Below are 27,428 nucleotides of genomic sequence, written 5' to 3'. Positions count from 1 at the left end.
GAACTTTGTCCAAATTTCTAAACTCATTTGAATCAAGGATTTTGTTTTCTGTTTTGTTTCTAATTTCTCATTATTCGGTATGCTTTTATTGTGATGTTTTAAATTTATCTTGAATGGAATTTCACTATGGCTGAGAATTGGAGCCTCAGATTATTGGGAAAATTTTGGGGGGAAAATAGTCTGTGAATGTCGAGTTATGCTATTCAGTTTTTGCGCCTATTTTTCTTCGATTGGAATGCTTTTTGCTAGTTGTCTAAACTTTGATGGATTGGTGCATAACACATAGGATTGATTTTATTAGTGTTTGATCTTTTCAAATTCCAAGTGTTTATATTTTCTTTCATTGGGGGTTTCAGGAATTTGTTAATGGGTGTCCCTAAGCAGAAATGGACAACGGAAGAAGAACCTGCACTCAAGGTAGGAGTTCTTAAGCATGGTACTGGAAAATGGCGCATTATCCATTCAGATCCTGTGTTTAGTTCTGTCTTGCGTTCACGCTCAAATGTGGATCTCAAGGTATGTAGCTGAGCCTCAAGCAGGATTCACTAAGTACAGTTGGAATGAGTGATTTAATTTTCTGGTTTAGTGACCAGAGGTTGCTGTGTCCTATCTCTGCCTTTTCTAATAGCTCTTAAGTTATTGAAATGCTGCTCTCTGTTATTTTGATTGCCAGTGTTCTGGCATGCCTAGAGGTGAACTAATGTGTATAGTTTCAATGTGACCAGGATAAATGGAGAAACATAAATGCAACGGCCATATGGGGATCAAGGCAAAAGGCCAAGCTTGCTCTTAAAAGAAATTAGCTGGCCACTAAACATGATGACAACCCCATGGCTCTAATCATTGTACCTCCTAGAGACGAGGTCATTGATGCTAAGCCGCTTGTAGTTTCTAGTAGAACACCGAGGACAACAGGTTCCAAAAAAACAATTCCAAGGTTATTTATTACATATTTTCATAGATAACATTGAATTTATAACGAGTGCTCACATACAATATTTTAAGGTGCAGAAGGCAAAACATATTAGTTTACATCCTAGATACTTTAAACTGGCTGTAAATACTTTTGACTGATGAAAACCAAAATCATCCAACGTATTGGTTGTTATAGGTTTAGTTTGCCAGCAGAGTAAAGCCCCTGTTTTGTTGTATTTTTTTGTTTGGTGTCTTTAAGTTGGCCTGCTCTCAGGTTTTTTAAAATCGAAATCTAATATAATGAATGATTTCGGCATTCAAACGGATTTATTACTATTAGTGTATTGTGTTTGTTTTAATTTCTAGGTCTTGTTTCTTTAGATTTTAGAAAATGAATAGCTTAATAATAATTCATATATGTCAAATTCGTTTTTGAAATAGAGAGATCCATCATTTTCGTATCTGCAACTGTCTTTCTCAAAATCTCAACATTATTTACAAGTGCGGCTAACATCATCATCCTTCTCTTTTGATCAGTCATTATCCACCAGTATTGAAGAAGGAGCCAAGTGTTTGGTTAATAAAATCAAAGGTATTTTTCACCTTCCTAATTTTTACATTTTAGTCTTTTGATGATGTGTTGAAAAATTTACAATATGTGTTATTTAGGGGTGAAGTTTAAAAGACTGTCAAATTGGTGTTTAATCTTTTGCTTGCTGTTGGATTCTTCAGATTTGTTGATTGAATTAGTTCACAATATTGAATTAGTGGAGTAGAAATCTGTTAGATTGGTGTTTAATCCTTTGCTTGCTGGGTATATTAGATTTCATTTGCAAATTTATACACGGCTTAGGCACTGAGGTAGGTGCATGTGCAAATTTATACTCCTAGTGTCCATGGATCTTTTACATACTGTTCAGTTTTTTGTTTCCTTCCATGCAGCTTGAATTCTACAACACTCTTTGTGAAGTTAATTCCCCTTTGAAAAACCACATTCCTACTGTATTGGCTAGTGGGATTCTGCACTTGGAAAATGGATCTTACAAAATTGATTCTTGGGATGGTAAAGAAGTTCATGATATGCTTGCAAAGTGCAATTTGATTCTTGGGTGTACGTAGCGAGAAATTGGGAAAGATTGCCATTGGATATTAGAGTTATAAATGGGAAGCGTGAAAATACACATGCAACTAGTTTGCTTTTTTGTTTCTAATATATGTAACACATATGTATGTATCTTTGTGATATTAATGTTTCACTCTTTTAGTTTCAAGTGACTTGTTTTTATTTAATAACTGGAATATATGCTTTGATTTGTAGAATTGATTATTACTGTGGGTGTAAAGAATGTCTTTAATGGTGTTTTATACAACTTATGTCGCGACCTATTGCAGCGTTTTCTTCACAAACGCCGCTAACAATTGCGGCGTTCGTTATAGCGACACTTCTTGCGGTATTTTTGCAAGCACCGGGAAAGATTTTAGCGGCACTTATAAACACCGCTATAGGATTAAAAACACCGCTAAAAACCTGTTTTGCTGTAGTAAGGGCTACTGTGATTATCCTTCTTACCCTCCATAATCGAAACAGTCATATGTGAACCTGGAACATGATCTATCGTACGCACTGCTATCTTCGTGCACTTACCCTCTTGAGTCGGCACCACCTTCACACTAGTAGTATTCTTATTAGCCGGAGACTTTTTCTTTTTCGGGTTGGACGCATTATATGAGGCCGTAGGAACAAACTCCTTGTGAACTTTGCTTTTACTCTTGGATGCCACTACCTGTTTACCCTTGTTATTGCCTTTAAATGCTGATGCAGACTCTTGTCCCTCCTCACCTTGAAGATCCGACGGCACTGCAAAAGTTGAAGTGCCAGTATCACCTGCATCCTTCACCACCTTCGAATTCTCCTTCACTTCAACCTGCAACTTGCACTTTTTCTTTTCCACAACCATCCAAGGACCATATAAATTCTTATCAGGTGACTCGAGAGATGGTTCCTTCCTATCATCCACCTGGTTATCCACCGCAGAAGTCACATTCTTCAACTCTTCTGAAACGCCATATTTACTACTCGAATGTCCATAGTACCACACTTAAAACAGATGTGATTCAGTCCCTCATATTCAAGCTTCTGGATGAAATTTCAACACACGATTTTAAAGGTTTATTTAAATCGGCTATTAATGCTAACCGTGCAAACTTACGTCGACCTCCTGCCTGAGTATTATAATCAACCTTCACCACCCTTCCAACTGCGTCCGCAATTCTTCTGAACAATGCTTTCGAATAGTAATGGTAAGGTAAACCCAGAAGCCTCACCCATACAAGAATTTGAGATAGGTACTTCTTGGAAGTCAAATCGACCGGCTCCATGGCTGTACCGTCAGATAACTTCCGTAAATTATCCAAGGTCCTTCAGTGAGAGCCTTGATTTAGTCCTCCTCCATAGCAAACTTAGCCAAGTAATAATTATTCTCCATGTCCACAAGTTGTAAGTCCCCTTTAGGTTTCCATAATATGAACACCCTAGACAACAAAGTTTTATAGCCAATTGATCTATCAAGAAGACGAATAATTAAAACCAGTTTCATGCTCTAATCAATTTGATCATGAACAAGATCAGAGAAACAAACCCTCATAATTGGTCCGGAGTGATCCACAATACAATCTTCATCTGAAACCTCAACAGAATCTGTTTGACGTAACACATAAGGAAAAATGCTCTCCGACGCTGTCCCAGTATTAGAAAACTAATTTCAATGGTGTATTTACACAGGAAAAGGATGATCTTTCATATCAACAAGTACACCAATTTATAAGAGATACAATGCTCATCAGCTTTTCTCTAACTGCCTAACAACTCCAGCTAACCACTTAACAGACTAACTGCTTAATACATGTGCATATTTCTTTAACAGCAATACACGTGCATGTTCTTTAACAGTCTAACATTCTTCTTACTTTCTAAACCTTCTTGATGAAAAGATGAACAATTGAATCGAAAGTGCGGATGCTTCCTTCCGTTCACTTTGAATCGAAAGTGCCGATGCTTCCTTTCGTTCTTCTTGAATCGAAAGTGCGGATGCTTCTTTTCGTTCACTTTGAATCGAAAGTGTTGATGCTTCCTTTCGTTCTTCTTATTCACCTTCATTTATTTCTTCTTCATCCTCTTATACAAGGATCTTGACAGACTAAAACTACTTGATATGAAGAATTTGAACAACTGACGAATACATTTTTTGTCCTCCTGTTTGAGCTAACAAAGCCCACATTTTCCTTCTTTCATCTGGAATTCCTTCAGGAATCAAAACCTTTTTATTTTAGCGTACTCGTTCATATGAAGTTGCCGCACTTGAATTCGGTGTGGCACCAGTCCACAAACTGAATGGTGCGCTTGGTCTTGATGGTGGCAATGCCAACGTTGATGTCTTTGGGCATGTAATCACCACAGTACATCAAACAACAAGCTATGTACTTGCCATGACGAGGGTTGCACTTGACCATCATAGAAGAGGGTTCAAAAACACTGTTGGTAATTTCAACAGCTGATAGTTGCTCATGGTAAGCCTTCTCGGCAGAGATGACTGGAGCATAAGACGAAAGCATGAAGTGGATTCTTGGGTAGGGGACCAAGTTGGTCTGGAACTCGATTACATCGACGTTCAATGCACCATTGAACTTTAGTGAAGTAGTCAAAGAGGAGATCACCTGAGAGACAAGACGATTAACATTGGTGTAAGTGGGTCGCTCGACGTCGAGAGAGCACCTGCAAATGTCGTAGATGGCCTCATTGTAAAGAAGAACAGATACATCGGTGTGCTCCAAAAGAGAGTGAGCCGAGAGAACATTGTTGTAGGGCTCAACAACAGAAGTAAAGACTTGAGGAGATGGGTAGACATCGAAACCTAGCTTGGATTTCTTGCTGTAATCAACGGACAGACGCACCCGAAGGAGAGAACCAAGACCAGAACCAGTGCAGTTATCAGCGAGCTTTCTGATACGGTCTAAGCACAAGTTGACGATCTCCTTGCCAATTGAATAGTGGCCACAAGCAAAGTTTCTGGCAGCATCTTTCTTGCCGCTAATGAGTTGCTCAAGAAGAGCGAGGCCGATTGAATAAGAACACCAACAAAGCGGAAGAGAAATGGTCGCAATATCATAGTTGAATGATTTCATCCGTTCTACTGAAACAAATCAGACACCAGCAACATCATTGAAACATTTGGTCGAACAGATTGGAAGCATGCACACCGAACAGGAACAGAGATAGAAGATGAATTGAGAAGATTCCCAGTAACTATGATGACGACAACGATAAACCACATGTACCGTAGCAGATAAAGCAATCAAGAACAGCGGTTGAGAAGATCAATCACCGACGAGAAAATGTTACCAGGATCACCGAGGAGAATGGAAGCAACTAGGAGCAGAAACAACAGAACAACGAAAACAAAACTGAAGTTCGGAAAAAAAATCTACAAACTATGCCGTAGTAACGGCAGGAGAGTAAAGGAATTCAATCGGCGCAACGGCGGAAGCGACAATGACGCCAGGATCTTTTAGCGAATGATACCATATTAGAAAACTAATTTCAATGGTGTATTTACACAGGAAAAGGATGATCTTTCATATCAACAAGTACACCAATTTATAAGAGATACAATGCTCATCAGCTTTTCTCTAACTGCCTAACAACTCCAGCTAACCACTTAACAGACTAACTGCTTAATACATGTGCATATTTCTTTAACAGCAATACCCAGAAACCATATGTGCATAGGAAGGTTTGATTTCTCTCCCGTCGACAATAGGAGAGATGTGATGCACATGAGTAGACCCCTTCCTGCCAGACACATTGCCTCCATCAGCCTCCATATCTGTAACTTCCAAATTGGGCGGGGAACCATCTACATCGCTTTTGTTTCTTTGCTTTTTCAAACTCCGAGCATCCTCTAGCAGTTGCCCTGGCCTCTCTAACATAGGCATGTTGGAAATTCGACTGACTTTCTCTGTGGCCGGCCATTATCACCCACAAGATGCCCTAGGAAAGGGTACACATTAGGGTTTATAGACGAGCAAATTAGGGTTTACATTCTCCATTTCTTTGTCCATATTTATCCTTTTTATTAATCTCAATAAATTAAAATATAAAAGAAATACATAACTAGTAATTTGATAACTCTTTTTCATTTTAGTTCCAATGACATGGAGATATGATATTATGTCTAGCGTGATTAATGAGTTGAACAGTTGATGAGATGTTCGAACTCAATTCATACAAAATTTGATCAATGCTCGATATTTAACTTGATTCAAACTTGATTTGAGACCTTAACGAGTTGAGTCGAGAAAGGTTCAACTCAACTCGATAAGTTCGTGAACGGTTCTTTACTCTTTTTTTTATAATTTTTAGTAATTACCTTAAAAAAATTATTTCATTCAAAAATAGTCTAAATAATAATTACTAATTTACTAATAGATAATAAAAAATGATAAATTATTAATATCTTAATATAAAAATAAGGGCATAAACTTTAGCCCGAAAAATATTTTAGTACCTAAAGATTTTTTCATTAAAAATAGGTTCTTAACATTTTCTCCGTTAGCATTTTAGGTGCCCAGAAGTTAACCGCTGTTGAAAATCCTTGTTAAGTGACATGTGTCATGTATAATATAATTTAAAAAAATATATTAAAAAAACAATGTCGTCTTCTCCCCTCTACCCTTTTCCTCCCCTTTTCTCCCTTCTCCCTCTCCCTTGACATGACCGGCCAAACGACAATCGATCGACCACCACATCTAATAAAACAACCGATTACCAAAATCGATCGAAGTGATTTTTATGGATTTGAAACTCTAAAACAAAAATTTTCATTTACACCATTTTTTGGGTGTTCGATTGGTTGCGAAAGTATGGAACTTTTGGTAATGGGTGGTTGATCGGTCACACATCGTTGGGTGTTCGATCGATTGACGGCGTTGGTGGCGACCAACGGTGACAAAGGGATTAAAATTAAAGTTCTAAAAGTTTGGGTTTTTTTAAGATTTGATTTTTTTAGGTTTTTTAAAATAAAAATTATATTTTTTATTTTTTTAAATAAAATTCAAATTTACCAGAACGTGACACATGTCACTTAACTGCAAAATTTAACGGTGGTTGACATCCGGGCACCTAAAATTATAACGGATAAAATATTAGATACTTATTTTTAACAAAACAATTGTTTAGGCATTAAAACGTTTTTCGAGATAAAATTTAAACATTTATTTTTGTATTAAGCCATTATTAATTAATACTCATGTATTAGTTTTGTGTATTTGTAGATTGTTCACTTTAATATTGATTCATATACTCTTTAGGTCTACGAGTCGAATTGAGCAATAATTTTTTTTTAACGAGCACGAGCTGAACAAAATTTTAACGAGCTCAACGAGGAATGAGTCGATTCGAGCAACAAATTTTTTAATGAGAACAAATTGAGCACTACCAAACTCAGATTGACTCACTCGATAAACACATCTAATTATGTCACGTAACATATTTTGAGTATCATGTTATCAAAATAACTAAAAAGGGTGAATCTACGGTGCATATCGCACACTGAAACACACTATAAACTAAATTGTCTTGATTAAATAAATATTAAAAAACCCAAAGACCGTTGTATGATTAATTAACTAGTTTTGTAGGATAAAGTTTTTAAATGTGTAAACTGAGTTAAAATAATCATTTTAGATATTGAACTTCCAGAGCACCTAAAGTGATAACGTTAGACACCGAAATCATTCAAAAAATAATTTACGCATCTATTCGTGAAAAATGTTATAGTTTGGACACTTTATAATTAAGCCTATTAACAAACTAAACGTATATGATTATAAAACATTAAATTCGATAATAAAAATTCATGACTGTAATTAGTGTAACCTGAAAAACTAAGAAATGCCCAGAATTTGATATAAACTAAACGTATAAGATTATAATTAAAACACTAACATTAACGTTAGATAATGAAAATTGTAACTGATAATTAGTGTAGCCCGAAAAACTAAGAAATGCCCAGAATTTTTTATTAATAAACCAAACGCATAAGATTATTAAAACACAACACTAACAATAGATAATGAAAATTCATGACTGATAATTAGTGTAACCCGAAAAACTAAGAAATGCCCGGAATTTGATATTAATAAACTAAGAGTATAAGATTATTAAACACTAACATCAACATTAAAAAAAAAATCATGACTGATAATTAGTGTAACCTGAAAAACAATTAGAGATTGTAAAATAGGGGAAAGGTTGGGGTCGGCGGGGGGGGGGGTGAAACTTACCGCTCAGAGATGTAGGATAGAAGTTCATCGGTACCAAAATACTCGATATTGATATCGAGCAAGCCGCTGCAGCTGCGATCGACGGCGTGGGCGCACATCTTCTTGAGGCCATAGTCCTTGTCATGTAAATCACCCGAGTTGCGCATATCAATGGATCTCCAAATTGATGGGTCTTTGCAGATTTTTCGCCATTGTGAACACACGTTTTGGGCGCTGTTAAGGATCTCGATCGCACCTGGGCGAGAGAGAATCAACGCCGTCACCTCCGGCGGCAGTTCCAGCCAATTGCAGGTTTCAGTTTCAGCAGCGTCGCTCATCTTTGGAGGATTTTGTTGCAAAGTGGCGTTTGGACTATGCCTGTAAATGAACTGAATGTTCAGCGAACCGTTCATGAACCGTGCGGCGGGAAGTTCGTTTATGTGCGTTTATTTATTAAATGAACGAACATGAACAAGATTTTGTGTTCGTTTAATTAAATGAACGAACATGAACATAGGTCTCGTTCATTCATTTACGTTCGTGAATGTTCGGTTATGTTCGTTAGGTTATGTTCGTTTATGTTCTATCATTTATGTTTAACACAATCTTCTTAAATCAATTTTGGTGACCAATTTGTAAGTATCTTAAAAATATTAATTAATTTGATATTCTGATGACCAACTCCATAATTAACCCAATTTTATTTGGAGATTAAATCCAATATGTTAACCCGTGAGGCACCTCGCACCTATATTCATTTCCCCCTTTTTTCCCAAACTCAAGTGTTCACTGGAGAGTGGAGACGATCGGTGAAAGCTTCAAAAAAAAGTTATATTATAGTGCAATCTGAAGTTTTATAGGTATGTTTTCATCTCTTTCTTTGTTTTATTTGGTTTAATATTTAATATGTAAAGTTATTGTGGGTATCTTCATATCTAAAACTCAAGCAAACATCATACTTCTTTCTAGAAATAGATGAGAAGATAAAGGTAACAATCGAAAGTATATGAGCATCAGTAAAGAGAAAAATATATAGAATTTGCCAAAAAAACAAAACAAAGGTTTCTATGCAATTTCTAAAAAAGAGTGTAATAGCAGAAGTAATGGGTTTTCCAGGAAGAACCCATTAATAAGTAAAAAATACACTTTGACAATGAACTTTTGTTTTCATAGTTCTTATGGGACCTTTAGTTGTGGAGTAGACTTTAGGTACGTTAAAATTTTGATTGGTGGTTTAGCAATAATATCAATTAGATACGTAGCATCAGAGGGATTTCGGATCTATGTTATTGTCTTGTAGTCCAATTTGTACCGTTCGAAATCTTCATGCTGTTAAATTTTATACTCTGCTAATGGAAAGGATTATTATTAACAAATCTCACTAAAGTCTGACATTGATGTCACAAAACTTTTAGCCGGTGAATTTATTAGAATAGCATAGTGAAAAATGATTGTTCATATGTAATCATGGACCAGTAAGATAAATGTTATAGCGTTAAATTAAAGTTGTGTCAATCATTTAATATCTTTAAAAGATCGAACGAAATATCTGATATCTTCAAATATTTCATCACTGCTAATCAACTCTTACGCTATTTATCACTGTAGATTTGGTTGATTTGCATTGTCGACTATTTTTCATAAAATAACAATGGAAGGTAAGGTCTCCAACGTTTATGTTCGTTTATGTTCGTGTTCATTTATGTTCGTGTTCGTTTATGTTCATGTTCGTTTATGTTCGCTTATTTATTAAATGAACGAACATGAATAAGCTATATTCCTTAATGAACGAACATGAACAAAAAAGTTTTTGTTCGTGTTCGTTTATGTTCGTTTATTTATTAAATGAACGAACATGAACATACATTCATTCGTGTGCGTTTGGTTTGTTTGCAGGCCTAGTTTGGACGAATTTGTATAACATTTTTATATAAATTTGGGTAAACTATCTATTTAGTCATCCATCTATTACTTTGCTTTTTTTCATATTTCTTGAATTATTGTTTTTTTTAAATAATACCTAACATTATATTTTGTTTAGGTTATTTATAGTTAAAAACTAAGAATGATGTTGATGTTATTTATTATTGTTGTTGTTATTTTAAGTTCCACGTCAGATTCTCTTTCATAGTTAACAACCCATTGACATTTTCTAATCATTTTATTTACCGATCAATAAAGTCAATACACAAAAAATAAAAAAATTAAAGCCAACTTCAAAGGATTGTTTGCGTTTTATGTCACACCCCAATTTAAGGGTTAAATTTTAGAAATTATAAGTATTGATTTTAAATGGTATTTTAAAAGAAATTAAAGATTAAATTATAACATCGCAAAGTTGACAAACCATTTTAGGGAGTACAGGAAATATAGAGACTTATCCTTGAATTTGACCATTTTGTGTAGGAAAATAAAAATAAAAACGTGCTTTATTTATTTAATTTTTTGCCAACACAAAATGGTTAAATTCAGGGCTAGATCCCTGAATTTCCTACACTCTATAAAATGATCTGCCAACTTTATGATGTTATAATTTAATCCTTAATTTCTTCCAAAATACCATTTAAAATCAATACTTTATAATTTCTAAAATTTAGCCCCTAAATTGGGGTATGACATTTATATATGCTTAAAGTGTGAATTGAATTAGGGATAAGCAAAATTTTACTCGATTCGGAAAATCGATTTTTTCGACTCAACTCGACTCGAATTAACTTCGAGTTGTAATTTTATAAACTCGACTCGTCTCGAAAAATTTCTTCAAACCGAGTTGTAAACTACAACTCGAATAACTTGAATAACTCAAAATTTATAGTAATTAGCGAATTTTCAAGTTTAAGTTGAGTCCCTCGACTATGTATCATAAATGTATATCACATATGAAAGAATTTTAAAGAAATACACATGTATGATATATGATTATAAAAAACCATTTAAATTGGAATCACATAATATCATAATATTATAAATATTTGTAATTAGATTTAAACATAAACTCAAAAATTCGAATCGACTCAACTAGAATTTTATAAATTCGACTCGAAAAAATTTCAAGTCAACTTCGAGTTGTAAAATATGACTCATCAACTCGAATTTTTTTTTTACTCAACTCGATTGAACGCTGATCCTTAGGTTGAATGATAACCGGAAACAAGTGAAATTAGTGAAAGAATGATGGTTCTATTGTGTGGATCATATATTGATGATGACTAGCATGCTAGTTTTTGATGGTATTACGTACTAAGACTTATTCCTCTATACTTATATCACCGACGTTACTTACAGTGTACGGTGCATGTGATTAAGGGACATGTAGGTTGTATTATATTTTTATATCAAAGTTGGAAATATGTATGATTTTAATTCTGTTTGTAGTATATGAATGGTTTTCTGAACTTGTATTTTAATTATAATTTATTTTATGATTTTACTCGTTTTAACAGAATTTTTAAATTTTTTCGGGATTTTTTTATTGTGGGTCCCTTTGGTGACCCTAATGTGACACCTCGAATCGGATCGAGTCACCCGCATCGGTCTGTGGGTGTTACAAAAATTTAATTTAAAATAAATTGTTTATATATATTTTTTTATTAAACTAAGGTAATTACAAAGTAATATTTGTCTTAAATACTCTCAACCAGTTGACAATGAACGCTCAATCACACTGCTACAGTTGTTGGTGCTCGAACCCGTGACCTCTATGAATAACAACGAATTCCTTTAAATATTGAGGTAAGTTGGTTCGTGCTTTAAGTCAGAGGTGGCTCCCTTAGTTCAGGGTCAGGGCATACCTAAGACCTAATTGAGATTTACATAAGAATTTATGTATTGCCCACTAAGAGTGACAGTAATAGAATTCGAACTTGACCTTACAAGCTCATATTCCTAAATACAAACTCATATTCCTAAATCCCATCCACTTGTGTCAACGAGTGTTGGTTTTATATATTAAACCTAAATACGACATACTATACGGATTGGAAGTTTAGTGGGGTTGTTCTTGGTAACAGACTGTATTCCATTTACTTTTTTTGGAGGCTTATGAATTGTTTGTCCAATTCTACTCAGAAACACTATTCAATGGTACTATTATTTTCCTTCCCCCCCCCCCCTTTCTTTCGTAGAAAACTGTAGATTGATACTCGTATTAATTTTTAATGACATTTTCATTTTATGTAAAAATCTTGAAATTTTCTTTAAATTTATAGAAATTCTCTGAAAATTTTGTATCTCTGAAACTCTCGTACCTAAATTTTCATACTCCCATTAATTTATCGATGGTATAGTATTTTTTTTTTACAAATTCTAACCGTGGAGAAGAAAATATATATATATATATACATATTTTATACTGATTGAATGGTGAAAATTCTAAATCGAAGCCATTTTTCTTTGTGAGTTTCGTTGGATTAAAATGTTGTAGGTGTTTCTTTCTGGCAGATGCGGAGAACATCGAGAGGTGGATGGGTGTGAGCGAGTTTGCTTCATTTGAGGTTGAAGTTGCCTCGATTGCGGGTCCTCTTGCTGGTGCAGCGGTATCCATTTCGGTTACTTGGTCGATTGTTCGAATGCAGGGAGTATGGGTGTCTTGGGGTAGGTGGGTGTGGTCTTCGAGTCACATACCAAAGAATTCAGTTATTTCTTAGATGGCTATTTTAGATAGGATGCCGACAAGGATCCATCTTCGGTTATTTTAGTAGGAATACTTGCACAATTTTCCGATGTATACGAGTTGAGTTGAGTTATTTTTTTATACACGAATATCAATATTAATGATTTGTTTTTCTAGATATAAAATATGTATTTATTCAAAATAAATTGATAAAGTGACCGAGGATAATAAAATAATTTTATTAGTATCTAGGTCTGTATAGAAAACGTTAGAGAACAACAATTCTAATAGTAACATGACATGAGAAAGACGATAACATAAAATTAAAAATAAATTCCACCTCGCTTTGTTATTTTCTATGTAGCTGTCAAATAACCTATCAAATCTTGAATTGAATTAACTTGTTCTTTTCTTTTGTATCGGGTCATATTTTAAAAATTAAACTCGATTAAATTTAAATTTTAAAATAATTTCAAACTAAAACTTCTAAAATTGAATTAACTTGTGTATGAAAAAAAATTCTAGTTGGGAGACTCATCCACCAATGTTAAGTGTGTGATCCGGATCGATCTAGATTAATCAGGACAAAGCCTTGGAACTGGAGGACAAAAAAAATGAAACTCGTTGAGTGACTTCAGTAATTAAAAGAAATATTGTTTTCCCTTAATATCTTGAATTCGAACAATTGTGTCTACATGGTTTGTGTGCGGTGTCGATAGTTAAAAAATTATAAATAAATATTAATTTATAATCATCCAAACTATTAAAAAATAATTCTAAAATTGACTCAACTTGATTATAAAAGAATTTCACTTTTATAACCCTAGACCTCAGTATAGTAACTCATTTGGTGCATGCCCTCCCATTATTTGGGACCAGCTAAGGGAATATCATAATATCTAGCTAATTAAGCTATTTATATATATTTTTAATTAATTTGATTAAAACATCCCACATTTTAGAGTAAATTATACGTTTAATATTAATGCTATCAATTTTGTTTCGTTTTAATACATAAACTTTCATATTTTTCAAAACAATATATAACGTTTACTTTTTGTTTCATTTTAGTACCCCATCATTAAAATCTTGACGACACTGCATTTTTTATACAACTCAATATTCTATCGATGCATTTCATTGCGGAGGGGATGTGAATGTTGCAATAAGGATGAGTCTATAATTGACATCCATTGAAATGCATCATTAATAACATGTATTGAAATGCACAACTAATATAAAATAGGATAAAATCCACAAATAGTCACAAAAATTTTTAAATTGATTTTATTCATCATTGAATTTTTAAAAGCTATAAAATAGACACTAAACTTTGAACTTTGTTAAAAAAATAAATAGCAATCATTAAATGTTATTAAGGGGTGAATAACATACTAAATTCATGAAAATATCTTATTTAGCCCCTCAATTATAACTAAAATTTCACTTTGATATTTTTCAATATTTTTATGTAGTAATTATAAAAAATTAGAAATTTTAGAATTTTTTATAAAATATATGAAAATAAATTATTTTTAAAATTAAAAAATATTTTTTAAAAATTTAGTTATCAAATAATGAAATTAATTTTTTATTAAGAAAAAAAATATTTTGTTACTAATTATTTATATAATTTTTGTTGTATTTTTAAAATAAAAATTTATAATTTTTCACGTCCAAAAATTTATATTATCACATAATAAAATAATTTTTTTTATTAATGATGTGATTTAAGCATTTAACTTTTATTTAATAAATTTAACTGTAATTTTAAAATCATACATTCATAATTTTAAACTTATATGGTATAAATTTAATATTTAAAATATAAAATTAAAAGTTGATATTTATTTTATCTATATCTATTTTATTTTCAATTCAACAAACCTGATAAGAATTATTTCAGTTTAAATTAAGAGTAAAATTAAATTTTAGTTATAATTGAAGCGTCAAATGAGATATTTCTTAATGGTTTTGTGTCCATTTTGTAACAAAATTAAAAATTAAAATTTAATATTCATTATGTAGCTTTTAAACGTTAAATGTTCAAAAGGACAATTTTGACCTAGTTTAATGACAATTTATAAATTTTACCCTATAAAATTAGTGGTGAATTGCAATGAATGACATGTATTCTAGAATTTTGCATTGCAATAATGAATGATCAAGTGCGTTCGAATTCATATTCTGTTATATATTATAATAATAATAATAATTATATCAATTGAATTATAACTCGATCAATGAGAAATGATAAAAAAATATCCTAAAATATAAATAATTACAAAGACAAGGTGTAATACAAAAAGGGAATTTCTAGCAAAGCCAACAAATTCAAGTATAGCCCATGCCATGTCAAAATCAAGAAGACAAAGCAATATTTGATGAGAGAGATTTGTGTTTGAATTGTGTAAATCTAGAACCGGCGTTAAATTGATGTTCCCATGTTGTCTCTCGTAGTTAGAAGCCAAGAAGAGACAAAACCCTATGTTAAATTGACACGGCCTGCCAGAAGGTAGACCAAGAATGAACATGGTGCAAAATCAACACATACACTTGACGCACAAGATAGATGCATACGTGGGGTTTGTTGGATCACTATCATTTGCAATTTGCCAATGCTTATGTTGACAATACCAACCCTTGAGTCCCATCTTCTCATGGCTATCGATAGAGTCGTCTCGAATATTTTCGAGATCATGAACAAAAATTTAAAAATAAACTCTTATAAAATAAAAACATGTTCTATAACTTTAAATAATTAATTTAATATTTATTAATAAATAATAGAAATATAATTAAACTTTATCAAACATATTATTTTATTAAAAAATATCTTAAATAAAACTAAAGAGAACACTTGCTAACTTACAATATTGTCCAATACATTATTTTTATTATTTTATAAAGGTAGAATACGAGACCCTCATATTGCTCCCCTCCTAAGCTAACTCTGGTTATTGGGATCGTAGAGGTCGTGCCCATAAAGAAACAATATGATTATTCCGATCAAAAGTGAAATTCAAATATAAAATTAAATGAAAAATTAATTTTAAATACCAAATTGAAAACTAAGTTGATTTAGTTATAACTACTATCTTAGAGGGATAGCTCTATCATTGAATAAAGGTGTAAATAAATCGAATTTGAACGAATAAATTTATGTTAATGTTTGTTTATTTGTTTTTAAAGATGTTCGTATTCGATTCGTATTTATTTAAATTTTAAGTATTTTGTTCATATTAGTTTATTTATTTTTTACAGTGTTCATGTTCGTTCATTTAACATTCGCAAACACGTATGTTTAGTGTTCGTTTAATGTCAACCAACACTCTCTTTTTACCCCCTTTATATGCAAGTCAAAGAAATATGGTGAAGTTACACCGTTAGTCCTTAGTCTTCTTTAGGCTTCACAATTTGATCTCAAAAGTTCATCTTATGTTCAATTTAGTCCTTATCTTCACTAATATTTAAAATATAAAAAATGAAAAACGAGAATCAAGTAAACGAGATTATAAACGAGACAATAAACGGGCTTGTTTGTGAACATGAATGAATCAAGCACGCTTCTGTTCGTGTTTCGTTCGTTTATTAAATGGACATAAAAATTTGTGTTCATACTCATTTATTTAACTTAATAAACGAACATTAACGACTGTTACCAAGGGCAGAACTAGGATGAAATTATGAGGCAGGCCAAGTAGCTTATCTTTGAAACTAACAAGGTTCTAAAAAGTAATTAAACCACAAAAATAAAGGGTCGGGGTTTAATTTCACTAATTTCAAAATGATCATGTCTTAAAAAGTAATTAAACAAAAAAAATTAAGGGCAAGACTTAATTTCATTTAAACCAGAAATTTTGGGGAATGATCAATACTTAATTTTAACGGTTTCAAAATTTTCAGGGGTTTAAATTACAATAAAATAATAAAAGTTAGGGTGGTGGGGGCAGGCCATGTCCCCCTCCACCCCCACGTGATTCTGCCGCTAAATATTAGCGTTAACCGTTCATGAATAATTCGTCAAACACTTTGTTGATTTACATCCCATCCTTAACCATATTTGCTCAGAAACAAATTGAATAATTATTTCAACAGTTAGAAAAAGGACAGATTTCCATCCTAATTATGAATCCAACTAGAAAAGGGGTCCAAGCCTTTACGATTTCTCATTTCCTTTTCGATGTGTGACCTTGTCTGAACCTGAAACACACACACAGCAAGTGTGCACGTTGGCAATAGAAACACCATTAGAGGCGTGTTTCAACATTGGCCAACCAAAACTTTTCAACCCCCATTAAACTCACCTTGTTGCTGTCTGTACTTTCTATGTCTCCTTGAAAAACATGCTTTTGCTTCTTCTTCTTCCTCTCTATTTAAAATGGACATTCCTCCATTCCTTCCATTTTCCTTTGCAGTTGGTGTTTCTAAAAACAATGTGAGAGCTCCATTGTTGTGAACTGCAGGAGGGACCTTAGTTAAGGCTACCAAGAGTGAGTGCTTCTCCAAGTTGCTTGATAAAAACTCGATTCGAGTTCGATCTGTGATTAAATTCCAAGGTAAGAATTATAAAATTTAGATTCGAGCTCGATCCTAAGACCTCATTCCATATAGATCTTTATAAAACAACTATATAAGGCACTCTTTCTTCTATATAAAAGAAATGTAGAAAGTTGAGTTCGAGTTTGATAGTTAGAGCTATAAAATTTCGGTTCCAGCTTGATCAAGCTCGAACTCAACTTTTACTATACTTCTCATATTTGACATGTTTAGGTGGATTAATGGTAATATTTTAAAGTGAAAAATTAATTTTAAACCGGCTTAGGTTTGACATATTTGACATGTTTTTCTTCATGCTTTTAGTTGTTTAAAGGGCTGAGTTTGAACAGAGCTAATTAGTCTTTATTTGTTTTATACAGAAACAATCAAATGAATAAAAAGGTGAGCTTTAAAAAGTCCTTTGAAGCTAAATTGAAGAATTCACAAGTACCTGCAAAGAAGAAAGCAATCAGCCTATACACAGCAATGTCAGTGGCTCATGTAAATGATGACGACCAAGAGTCCAAATCCGGCGACGTTCATCATGTCGAAGAAGCCCTTCCCGGGGGCAACTTTTGTGCAGGCCAATGGTGCAAGAGTTTGGCCCATGGCAAAGGCAACTATCTATGGCCTGATGGTGAAGAAAACTCAAGGAATGGGGTTGAAAGAGTGGGAGATATTCGACACGAATGTTCGGCGACAAAGGCACGATTTCCACTTCTTGAGATGTCAATGAAGAGGCAAGGGCAGGCGATATCCAGAGGGCACAAGAACTATGAACTCATGCTCAGCTTGCAGCTTGGCATCAGGTAGTGATTTCTTGTACTTCTGCTCTAGTTCTTATTAGCCTGAATGTTATTTGTTTCGGTATAAAACTTGTAATGAAAATTTCTTGGTCTCGAATTCATTTTGGATTCAACATATGATGATTAATGTTCTAATCATGCATGAATTAGCAGACATTCTGTTGGAAGACCTGGTCCTGCTATAAACCTTGAATTGAAATCTTCAGCATTTGATCCCAAGGAAAAAGTATGGACCAAGTTTCCTCCGGAAGGATCGAAGCACACTCCGTCTCATCAATCTTGCGAATTTAGATGGAAGGATTATTGTCCATTTGTATTCAGGTTCGTGACCGAATCATCGACTTTTTTCACAGCAGATGGTCATTGTTTGAAGAACCACTGTATGTAAACATTTGCAGGACCCTCAGAAAATTATTCGATGTCGATGAAGCAGATTACATGCTTTCGCTTTGTGGGAGTGACGCCCTTCGGGAACTTTCGTCCCCGGGAAAAAGCGGAAGCGTTTTTTACTTGACCAGTGATGACAAATACATGATAAAGACAATAAAGAAGACTGAAGCAAAAGTAAGTGTCGAATGTTTTCTCAATCGGAACCATCTCGGAAACCTGCAATTTCTCCTAGAATTGAGTTCATAGGTCACTCTTGTGGACACTTTTGCACTTGCAGGTCCTTATAAGAATGCTTCCAGCCTATTATAAGCATGTTCAGTCCTTTAAGGACACTCTAGTTACAAAATTATTTGGTCTTCATTGCGTGAAATTAACTGGGGCAGTACAGAGAAAGGTAATGCAAATATCACACGGTTTCAACTCATAAAATTTTCCGAAAATGATCTCATACTTTCTTCACTTGTGATCTTGATGATTCAGGTTCGATTTGTTATAATCGGGAACCTGTTTTGCTCCGACTATGCCATTCATCGGCGCTTTGACTTGAAAGGTTCTTTCCAAGGTCGTACAACTGCTAATCCTGAATCTGAATTAGATCCGACATCAACCCTCAAGGACCTTGATCTCAATTATATATTCCGACTACAGAAACTGTGGTTCCAAGAGTTCTGCAGGTGATTCTCTGGTCTAAATACCTCTTTATTTTTAAGGTTCATGGTCTGATTCTTTTCCAGCGACTTTTGTGCAGGCAAGTCGATCGAGATTGCGACTTTCTTGAACGTGAGAGAATTATGGACTATAGCTTACTCGTCGGTTTGCACTTCAGTGAAGTTCCCACACCTACTGGTTATTTCTAGTCATCTATGGAAAGTCATGCTTCATTTGAACTCAACGATTGCTTAATAGATTAACAAATGTTCCAGACTTAACTTGCAGGAAATGGAGATTGCGGAAACAGAGAAGCTCCTCGTATATCTCAAGCTAGCAATGATCACCTTGTTATCGACACCACACGGTAAAATCGATTGCCATTGAAGTGATACATTTTGATCACCTTGTTATCCATAGCCACGCGAATCTATTGATCTAAATCATTGCATGGCATCTATATGAAGTGATACATTTTGATACGAAAAAATGCAGGCAGTCTTCTGATAGATTGGGCATAAAGATAGCCGCTCGAGCCGAGAAAACGGAGAGGAAAACTGACTATCAACTGGTTGGAGAACCAACTGGTGTGACATATGATGTCATTCTCTTCTTTGGTATAATAGATATTCTACAAGACTATGATATTAGCAAGAAGCTTGAGCATGTGTATAAATCAATGCAATACGATCCGACCTCGATCTCCGCCGTTGATCCAAAGCTATATTCAAAACGCTTCCGAGATTTCATTTTCAAAGTTTTTGTAAAGGACACTTGAAAATGTCACGATCTTTACAAGATTTTCGACTCGGAACCAGTGTCCATTTTACGAACATTCGATCGTATTCCAGAGTTGTGATCAGTTAAAAGCAAAAAGTATTCGACTTCATTGACATGGACAAGGAGGACGAATCACGGAAGCACTGCACACGCCCTTGTAACCGAGGATTAGTTTCTACTGGTGCAGATATGATATGTTATTTTGAGGGCTTAGGGTAAAACACTGTAAACATAGATTCATCTGTAAATGAAATTTTCAAACGGTGAAACATACAATATCTGAACCAACCTTCCAATGCCTCAAGACCCCTTACACTAGCATTACATTCGGACCAACTCTTCAAAATCGAGCAAAATATAGTTCCAAAAGTATGTTCCGTATAAACTGACAACTGAAATCGTTCTACGAACTCGTTATCGAGGACGGAAAGCAACTGACCTGGATTCAGAACATCAAAAACAAATTGCAGTGCTTATGACTGACCAAAATTATGCTGAAGAAGTACCACTGTCCTCCATTGCAAGGTACGTAGTGCGGCAGCATCGAACAAGTCCAGGTTTTAAATCTCAATATATGCAACCTTCCTCTTAGTGATAAAAGAAAGCATGAACTCTGTGAAGAGTATATAATAAATGTGCATTCAACCAAACTTGGATTGATTGAATCTTGTTCATCACCTGGCACATGCATACAGAGAAACTTGTGAAGATAAACACGTGCAAATGATAGATCTGCATCTTTATTGAGGAAATTGCAACCATAAACCGGATGAAGTTTCATGAATCGGTCGGATCGGAAGTGTTTGTGAGGATGAATATCAGTAAAATGATGAACACAACAATGTGGTATTGTGGAAATGTATCAGACACTACAGTGGATATAGATCTTAGCAGATGCAATCTTCTGCTTCTTTACCAAAGATGGATAGTGACAATAGAACAACAACCACTGCTATATCATGATGCTTCTCACCGACGCGGACGCCCCGTCTTTGATTTCGATGAAAGGCATAGGCAATTGGGGATAAAAACTGTACAATCCTATGACTCGAGGGGAATGAACTATGAAGTAGCCTTCACACAATCAATTGTTAGGCCTATTTCGCACCTAAAGAAACATCATTTACATGTTGAATGCTACAGATTTTACCTTAAACCGACTGTCGGTCACCGGATGCTGCAAAGGTGTTCGATGGATCGACGATTGGTGAAGAAGAATCCCTCTCCCCATCCCTTCCGTTGCTGCTGCTTTCGAAAACGACTTTCGAAATACAGGGAAACGCATTTTTGACCTCGACTCCATGATCATATAGGAACCCCTTGAACACATGGCCTCTTATATTCACAGTAGCTTGGTAAGCAACCTCCACCTCGCCGTCACTAATGGCCGTCACCTGAATACACCTGAAAACCGCCGGCGCTCGTACTTGACCCGGTAGCGATTCTTTAAGTCTTGAATCTAAAGACCCGGTTTTAAATTAACATCAGAGAACAATTTAAAGAGAGAATCAAAGTGTTTACCATAAAAACAACAGATTTTTGTGCATTATAACTCATCCAATTGTTCTCGGATGAGTATATGTTCAAAATTTTTATTAATCATCAACGACACATTACAAATGTAACTACTCAACTCGATTGTTCTCCTTTTCTCCACCAAATCTCAGCTTATTTTAATTTTTGATTGAATGAAAATATTATGAAACAAAGATGAACATAAGAGAGAAAACAAACCCTGGTGAGAAGTGGCAGCTTCAAAATTCAAAGACTTGGAAGCTGCATTTGGAGTGAAGTTCAAAACCCTTTGTCTTTTACCGCCACAAGAGGAAGACCCCGAAGACCCACCGCCTTCCTCCTCCCCGATCAGCGCCACCTTCCTGTCTTTTTTCCGAGCAGCAGGCACCCACGTGCTCTTCACGTGAGTAGCGCAATCGTATCCTCTACTCTTGCAACAAGTCCTACACCTGCTGTATCGACACTCCTTCTTCGCCCTATTCCCACAGTCTCTACACACCTTAAAACCACCGCCGCCGCCGCCGCCGAAATCGTCTTCATCGTCATCTTCAACAATAGTCAGGACTCCATCTTTCGTTGCCGTGCTCCTCTTTGAAGTCCAAATATTTGTGTCAGTCAAGTTGTAGTTCTGGTAAAAGGCTTGTTGTGGTGATGGTGGCGGCGGATGCGGGGGAGGCTGTTGTTGTTGTTGGTGGTGGTGGTGATGATGATGATGATGCGGCGGCATTGGCGGCGGCGGTGGCCATGTTTTGGTTGGAGTTGCCACAATTGGAAAGGTTTTGAATGAAAATGTTACCAAAGATTGTGCTGAAAGGGTGAAAGTTGAAAGATAATAACTGATGAATCAAAGAGAAAGAAGAATTTGTTTGATATGTGAAAAGCTGAAGCTAATCTATCTGACAGTCGATGAAGAAACAGTTAGAGACCTTTCATCTTAACTAATATAATCGAACTGACAACTGCTGCTCTACCCAGTGGCGTCTGTTAGATTGTGTATTACAGTTTCTATATATTTGAGAAGTTCAAGTGCACCTTTAATATACAATTAAAAAATATTATCGATTTTGTTATTATTTAAATAATAAAATTGATAATTTTTTTTAAAATATTATTATTTTTATCTAAAACATCAATATTTTTTTAACATTTTTGATAAAATGTCCAACAATAATAAAATCGGTTGAAAAAATAACAAAATCAGTAGCGCTTTACCGGTTTTATTAACAAAATCAATAACACACCTAGTAATAAAAAACCAATAGAAATAATAATGTTTTCGGTAAATTTTTACCGGTTTTGTTATTTAAATAATAACAAAACAAGTAGCGCCTTTTTTAGCCATATATTAAGTCTGCTGCACGTGATCATTTCCTTATATATTTATACCATGTAAACTAAATGGAATATCAATCGCACGAATTAATTTGTCTAAATGGTTAAAAAAATTATTGTTATTTTTAATGGTTACGGGTTCGAGCACAAGCGATTGTACCAGGTGCTTAAGCGTTCATTGTCAGATGATTGAAAAAAATTGTCGTTATTCTTAATGGTTACGGGTTCGAGCACCAACGATTGCAACATGTGATTGAGCGTTCATTATCAGATGACTGAGAGTTTTTAGAACATACACTAATTTATAATAACCTTAGCTTAATAAAAAAATTAAATACCACTTAACTATGGAAATATTCTAATTTTACCATCACTCTTTTAATAGTGTATTATATTAAAACCCCACTATTAATTTTTTTTTCATTTGAAGAACAATCCCTTAATAGATTTGTTAGAAAAATAACTCTCAAAGTGTACACGTAAGATTAACTCGAGTCATACCCAGCGCGATAAAATGTCTCACATTTCACATGACGCGAGGTATCAAACACTTTTCAGATTACCCAACGCGAGGTCCACATGATATTAGGAGATTATCATTTGCAGAAGTTTTAAAATTGAATCTCGAAAAGATTCCCTAAATCTCGAGCTTCATATAAAGCGATATATCATTTACCTCATTTTGGGGCCAGTGTGAGGATCGCTAATAGCCTCCCACCTGAATTCCTCACACCATCACAAAAAAAAAAAATCTCTCTCTCAATTATTCTCTCCCTCATATTATTATGGCGAGACTATTGATTGTTGATCTTTTGCATGTATGCACCTATTAACGGGATAATCTGACAGTAATTTTCATTTATTGATTTGTTTTAATTTTATATATTTATTTATTTATTTTTGATTTATTTTTTTGAATTTATTTATTCATTTATTTATTCATTTATTTATTTCAAATTATTTATTTAATTATTTTGAATTTATTTATTTAGTTATTTTGAATTTATTTATTTATTTATTTGAAGGGATATGAACATTTGTTGATGTGTTTTATCAACCGTTTTCGCCCCTAATAACAATATTATTCCATACTTGTATGAAGCCGGTTTTGGTTACTTTGGCATTGTAATTGGTAGTACGGAGTTGCATCCTCCATTGATAAATGCGTTGCTAGAACGGTGGAGACCGGATACGCACACGTTTCATTTTCCTTATGAGGAGGGGACTATTACTTTTGAAGATGTCGCATACCATCTTGGGTTGCCTGTTGATGGAAATCCTATTACCGATATGGCTCATGGGGATTGGCCAAATTGTGTCAGGAGTTGCTCGGACTTACTCTGACAGAGGACGATTTGGATGGAGGGAAGATCTATATTAAATTTTTGGACGATAATTTTACGCAGCTACCCGCCGATGCTGCTCCAGAAATTAAAAAGGTGATTTTTTTAAATCTATGTATATTTATTTTAGTTTATTTATTTATAATATTTAAATTTTGTTTTAGTTTATGTTATTTTAATTTTTTGATGATAAATTTTTAATATTTGCACAATTTTTTTATTTTATAGTAATTTACTCGTGCTCATATTTTACAAGTTATTGGGGGATTTTGATGCCTAATAAATCATGAAACAAAATGCATTTGATGTGGTTGGATCATCACACGATTTTTGGGCTGCTAAAAATAAGAGTTAGGGATCGATAGTGTTAGCCTTTTTGTTCCGGGAGCTATGTAAAGCTGTAAATCCGAACAAACAAACAATTGAAGGCTGTTTAATTTTGTTACAATCGTCAACTTGGTTTCAAATGCAATTTTTAGCGCCGATTCTTACACAACCGACCCCATTAGAATTTTCACTACTTCAAAGGTAATTACAAATAACCTATGTTTATATATTTATTACTACATTTTTTAGTTTTACAAATAATTATATTTTATTATATGAATGATAGGTGGATTGTCACACTTAGTCACTCCCACCTATCAAAAAGTCTGAATAATTTTAGATTGTTGATTGTTAAGATGACATACGAGGTCATCGATTTTATAATTTTAACTTGTAATTTAAATATTAATTTTTTATTCGTGTTTTTTCTAACATAGTTTAAAAATATTTGTGTAGTTCGTGTGGACGCCATACAGTGACGGTGCTATTAGATTGTGTACTCCATATGCGATACGTCATAGTTTGTACGTTTGGATGTCGATGGTCCCGTTGATGGTCTATGAGATCATCGAGTGCCATCCTGCTGATCGCGTGTTGCAACAATTTGGCCATGTCCAAATGATTCCGCCACCACCAACAACTTTGGACAATGCCTTACATCATCTAACGCGACAGGGGAAGACATATGATAATTGGGAGGTGTATCATGTGGATTGGCTGATGCAGAGGATGTCGAGATTCGTTAGGCGACTTTTCTACCTAAATATCACCCTATTTTTCTAATATTCCTGATGTAACACATTTTTTTCAATATTTCCCAAACTATCACCCATTCGGCTGATGTGGAAGGAAGGTGTGTTCCCAGGAGCACGCTTTAATGGGATTTTTGCTGACAAGGCGGAAGATACGTTTCAGGGGACGCGCCTTCTATAGGTTTATGTTGACTGAGCTGCCTAGCGCAATTAATTCCTACCCTTACTTATTATCACTTAACCGTTAATCCTTACTTATGTAATTGCATTTTCTATTTCAATGTATGTCTTTGTTTCTAATATTTCAATTTAATTGCATTTTCTATAATTTCCCAATGTATGTGTATTTTCTACATAAATTTTCCACTTACCTCTTACTTCATGTGATTAACATTTTCATTTTAATCGAACCTTACCCTAAACCATTTTAACCTACATAACCCTTGACCACTCTCACCTTAAAAAAACTCTAAACCACTTTAACCTACAAAATCCTTTGCCACTTTCACCTTAACGAACCTTATACCACTTTAACCTAAAATCACTCCAACCTAAATAAAAAAATACCTTAGACCATTCTTAAATCATAACTGAAACCCTTTACCTAATAAATTGTAAAATTTTAATAACCCTAAAACATCATCTCCTTCAACTTTAAACCTTAAACTAGAACCTTAATTCAAAACCAGATGAAAAATGTGTTCCCCAAAAGAGCTTTCGAAAGACGCATCCCCTGAAACGCTCTTTCCACCGTGGCACCACACCAGCTGAAAGACACTTCCCCTGAAACGCGCCTTCCCTCCACATAAGCAAATCTCGCGAAGGTGCTCCCCTGAAAACACGCCTTCTCTCCACATCAGTCGAATGTGTGCTAGTTTGGGAAATATTGGAAAAAGGGTGTTAAAATGAGAATATTACATATTTAGGGTGATATTTAGGTAGAAAACCCTCGTTAGGTAGCCTATTTATAAACCTATCTTTGCTTGTGGTGTTTCAGATGATTGCATGTTGTGGTACGAGCAAAATGGGATGTCGCATATACTGATCGAGGAGGATCAATTGCGAGACCTCCCCAAATCGTCCGCCACGCAACATCCCCTGATGCAACATGGTGCAAGTCAGAGTAAACTAAAACACGCTCAAGCCTCATCATCGAGAATGACACATGCTCCTATAGAGCATCAGACACCACTGACGACACCTACATTCACCCACTCGTCTCAGTCAACATTTTAGCATATAGAGACTCCATCATCATTTCATCATATGGCGCCACCAACAAAAGGTTTTTTCGCCGAAGCATTTCGTTCCTATCCGGCAGTTGTTGTCCATTCTCATTGTCCTCATACAATAGATGAACTATATTATCCATCACCTCCGTCTGTATTTATTCGACCATTGGCAACAGACTTTAGATCCAACAGTGTCGAGCAGACGCCGTCGCAGAGCATGTTCTACATCGGTCTTGGTCCTAGTGGAAGTGGTTTTACTGGCCACATAGATAAGGTTGATGATGATGATGATGATGGTGATGGTGATGGTGGTGGTGGTGGTGGGGATGATGATGGTGATGATCAGAGTGATGATGATGCCCCCAATATATATTGATTCGTAGAAATCCTTGTTTGACACGTCGTCCACCACAGTGTGGTACATGTGGACATATACATCATTAGTTGTTTTAAGTTGTATTTTTTAGTTAGTTGAACTGCATAACATTTTTCATTTTTCGTTTCAAAATAAATTCCTTTCTTGTCAAATAAATAAAGAAAATTAAATATAGTATAGGAGAAGTAAGGTCGAAGATGAAATTCTTGTTATTGATTTTGATATTTGGTATGAATTGGAAAGAAATAAGTGAGTGGTTTTGTAGTTGAAGAATAAAAACAAGTAAAATTAAAAGAAATATTGTAAGAGAAGAATAAAGGAAAGTAGATTAAGGAGAGTAAAATTGAAAATTTAATTATTAAATCAGCCTTAGGCATTAGCTCTGACTCAACTTTTTCAGATCATTGAAATAGATTTACCCTTTGGAATTCACGTCGCTTACTTTGTCTACAAGGGCAACCCTTACGACTAATTTTGTATATCAAATATCCAAGTGCAATACTTTGATCTCAAAGTTGGAAATTAATGTGATCAACATCAA

General features: G+C 34.5%; 3 protein-coding genes across 3 annotated transcripts; 2 read left to right on the top strand and 1 right to left on the bottom strand.

The window, feature by feature from the left end:
- Positions 1-308: 308 nt before the first annotated feature.
- On the top strand, positions 309-941 carry LOC120129433 (telomere repeat-binding factor 3-like). Its single transcript, XM_039146933.1, has 2 exons — positions 309-516; positions 726-941. The coding sequence occupies exons 1-2, from the start codon at positions 367-369 to the stop codon at positions 801-803; spliced, it is 228 nt and encodes a 75-aa protein (XP_039002864.1). The 5' UTR covers positions 309-366; the 3' UTR covers positions 804-941.
- A 16,335-nt stretch (positions 942-17,276) lies between these two features.
- On the top strand, positions 17,277-20,269 carry LOC120129469 (phosphatidylinositol 4-phosphate 5-kinase 6-like). Its single transcript, XM_039146957.1, has 9 exons — positions 17,277-17,406; positions 17,767-18,195; positions 18,346-18,513; positions 18,591-18,756; positions 18,860-18,976; positions 19,063-19,256; positions 19,331-19,428; positions 19,519-19,597; positions 19,726-20,269. Exons 2-9 carry the CDS (start codon positions 17,777-17,779, stop codon positions 20,006-20,008), a joined length of 1,524 nt encoding a protein of 507 aa, XP_039002888.1. The 5' UTR covers positions 17,277-17,406; positions 17,767-17,776; the 3' UTR covers positions 20,009-20,269.
- An 849-nt stretch (positions 20,270-21,118) lies between these two features.
- Positions 21,119-22,318, bottom strand: LOC120129458 (protein SHI RELATED SEQUENCE 6-like). Its single transcript, XM_039146949.1, has 2 exons — positions 21,745-22,318; positions 21,119-21,469 (listed from the first exon to the last, which is right to left on the bottom strand). Exons 1-2 carry the CDS (start codon positions 22,250-22,252, stop codon positions 21,162-21,164), a joined length of 816 nt encoding a protein of 271 aa, XP_039002880.1. The 5' UTR covers positions 22,253-22,318; the 3' UTR covers positions 21,119-21,161.
- Between the last annotated feature and the right edge of the window lie 5,110 nt (positions 22,319-27,428).

The sequence above is a fragment of the Hibiscus syriacus genome, unplaced genomic scaffold (assembly GCF_006381635.1).
Source record: "Hibiscus syriacus cultivar Baekdansim isolate YM2019G1 unplaced genomic scaffold, ASM638163v2 tig00110500_pilon, whole genome shotgun sequence".
NCBI classification, from domain to species: domain Eukaryota; kingdom Viridiplantae; phylum Streptophyta; class Magnoliopsida; order Malvales; family Malvaceae; genus Hibiscus; species Hibiscus syriacus.
The sequence above is the reverse complement of the archived record's forward strand: the minus strand, read 5'-3'. Positions and strand labels throughout refer to the sequence as shown.

Coding starts and splice junctions, on each gene's coding strand:
- LOC120129433 (XM_039146933.1), top strand. CDS start 367: ATGGGTGTCCCTAAGCAGAAATGGACAACGGAAGAAGAACCTGCACTC. Junction 517..725: donor GCTCAAATGTGGATCTCAAG/GTATGTAGCTGA, acceptor CAATGTGACCAG/GATAAATGGAGAAACATAAA.
- LOC120129469 (XM_039146957.1), top strand. CDS start 17,777: ATGAATAAAAAGGTGAGCTTTAAAAAGTCCTTTGAAGCTAAATTGAAG. Junction 18,757..18,859: donor TAAAGAAGACTGAAGCAAAA/GTAAGTGTCGAA, acceptor TTGCACTTGCAG/GTCCTTATAAGAATGCTTCC. Junction 18,977..19,062: donor CTGGGGCAGTACAGAGAAAG/GTAATGCAAATA, acceptor TTGATGATTCAG/GTTCGATTTGTTATAATCGG.
- LOC120129458 (XM_039146949.1), bottom strand. CDS start 22,252: ATGCCGCCGCATCATCATCATCATCACCACCACCACCAACAACAACAA. Junction 21,470..21,744: donor AGCTGCCACTTCTCACCAGG/GTTTGTTTTCTC, acceptor CCGGGTCTTTAG/ATTCAAGACTTAAAGAATCG.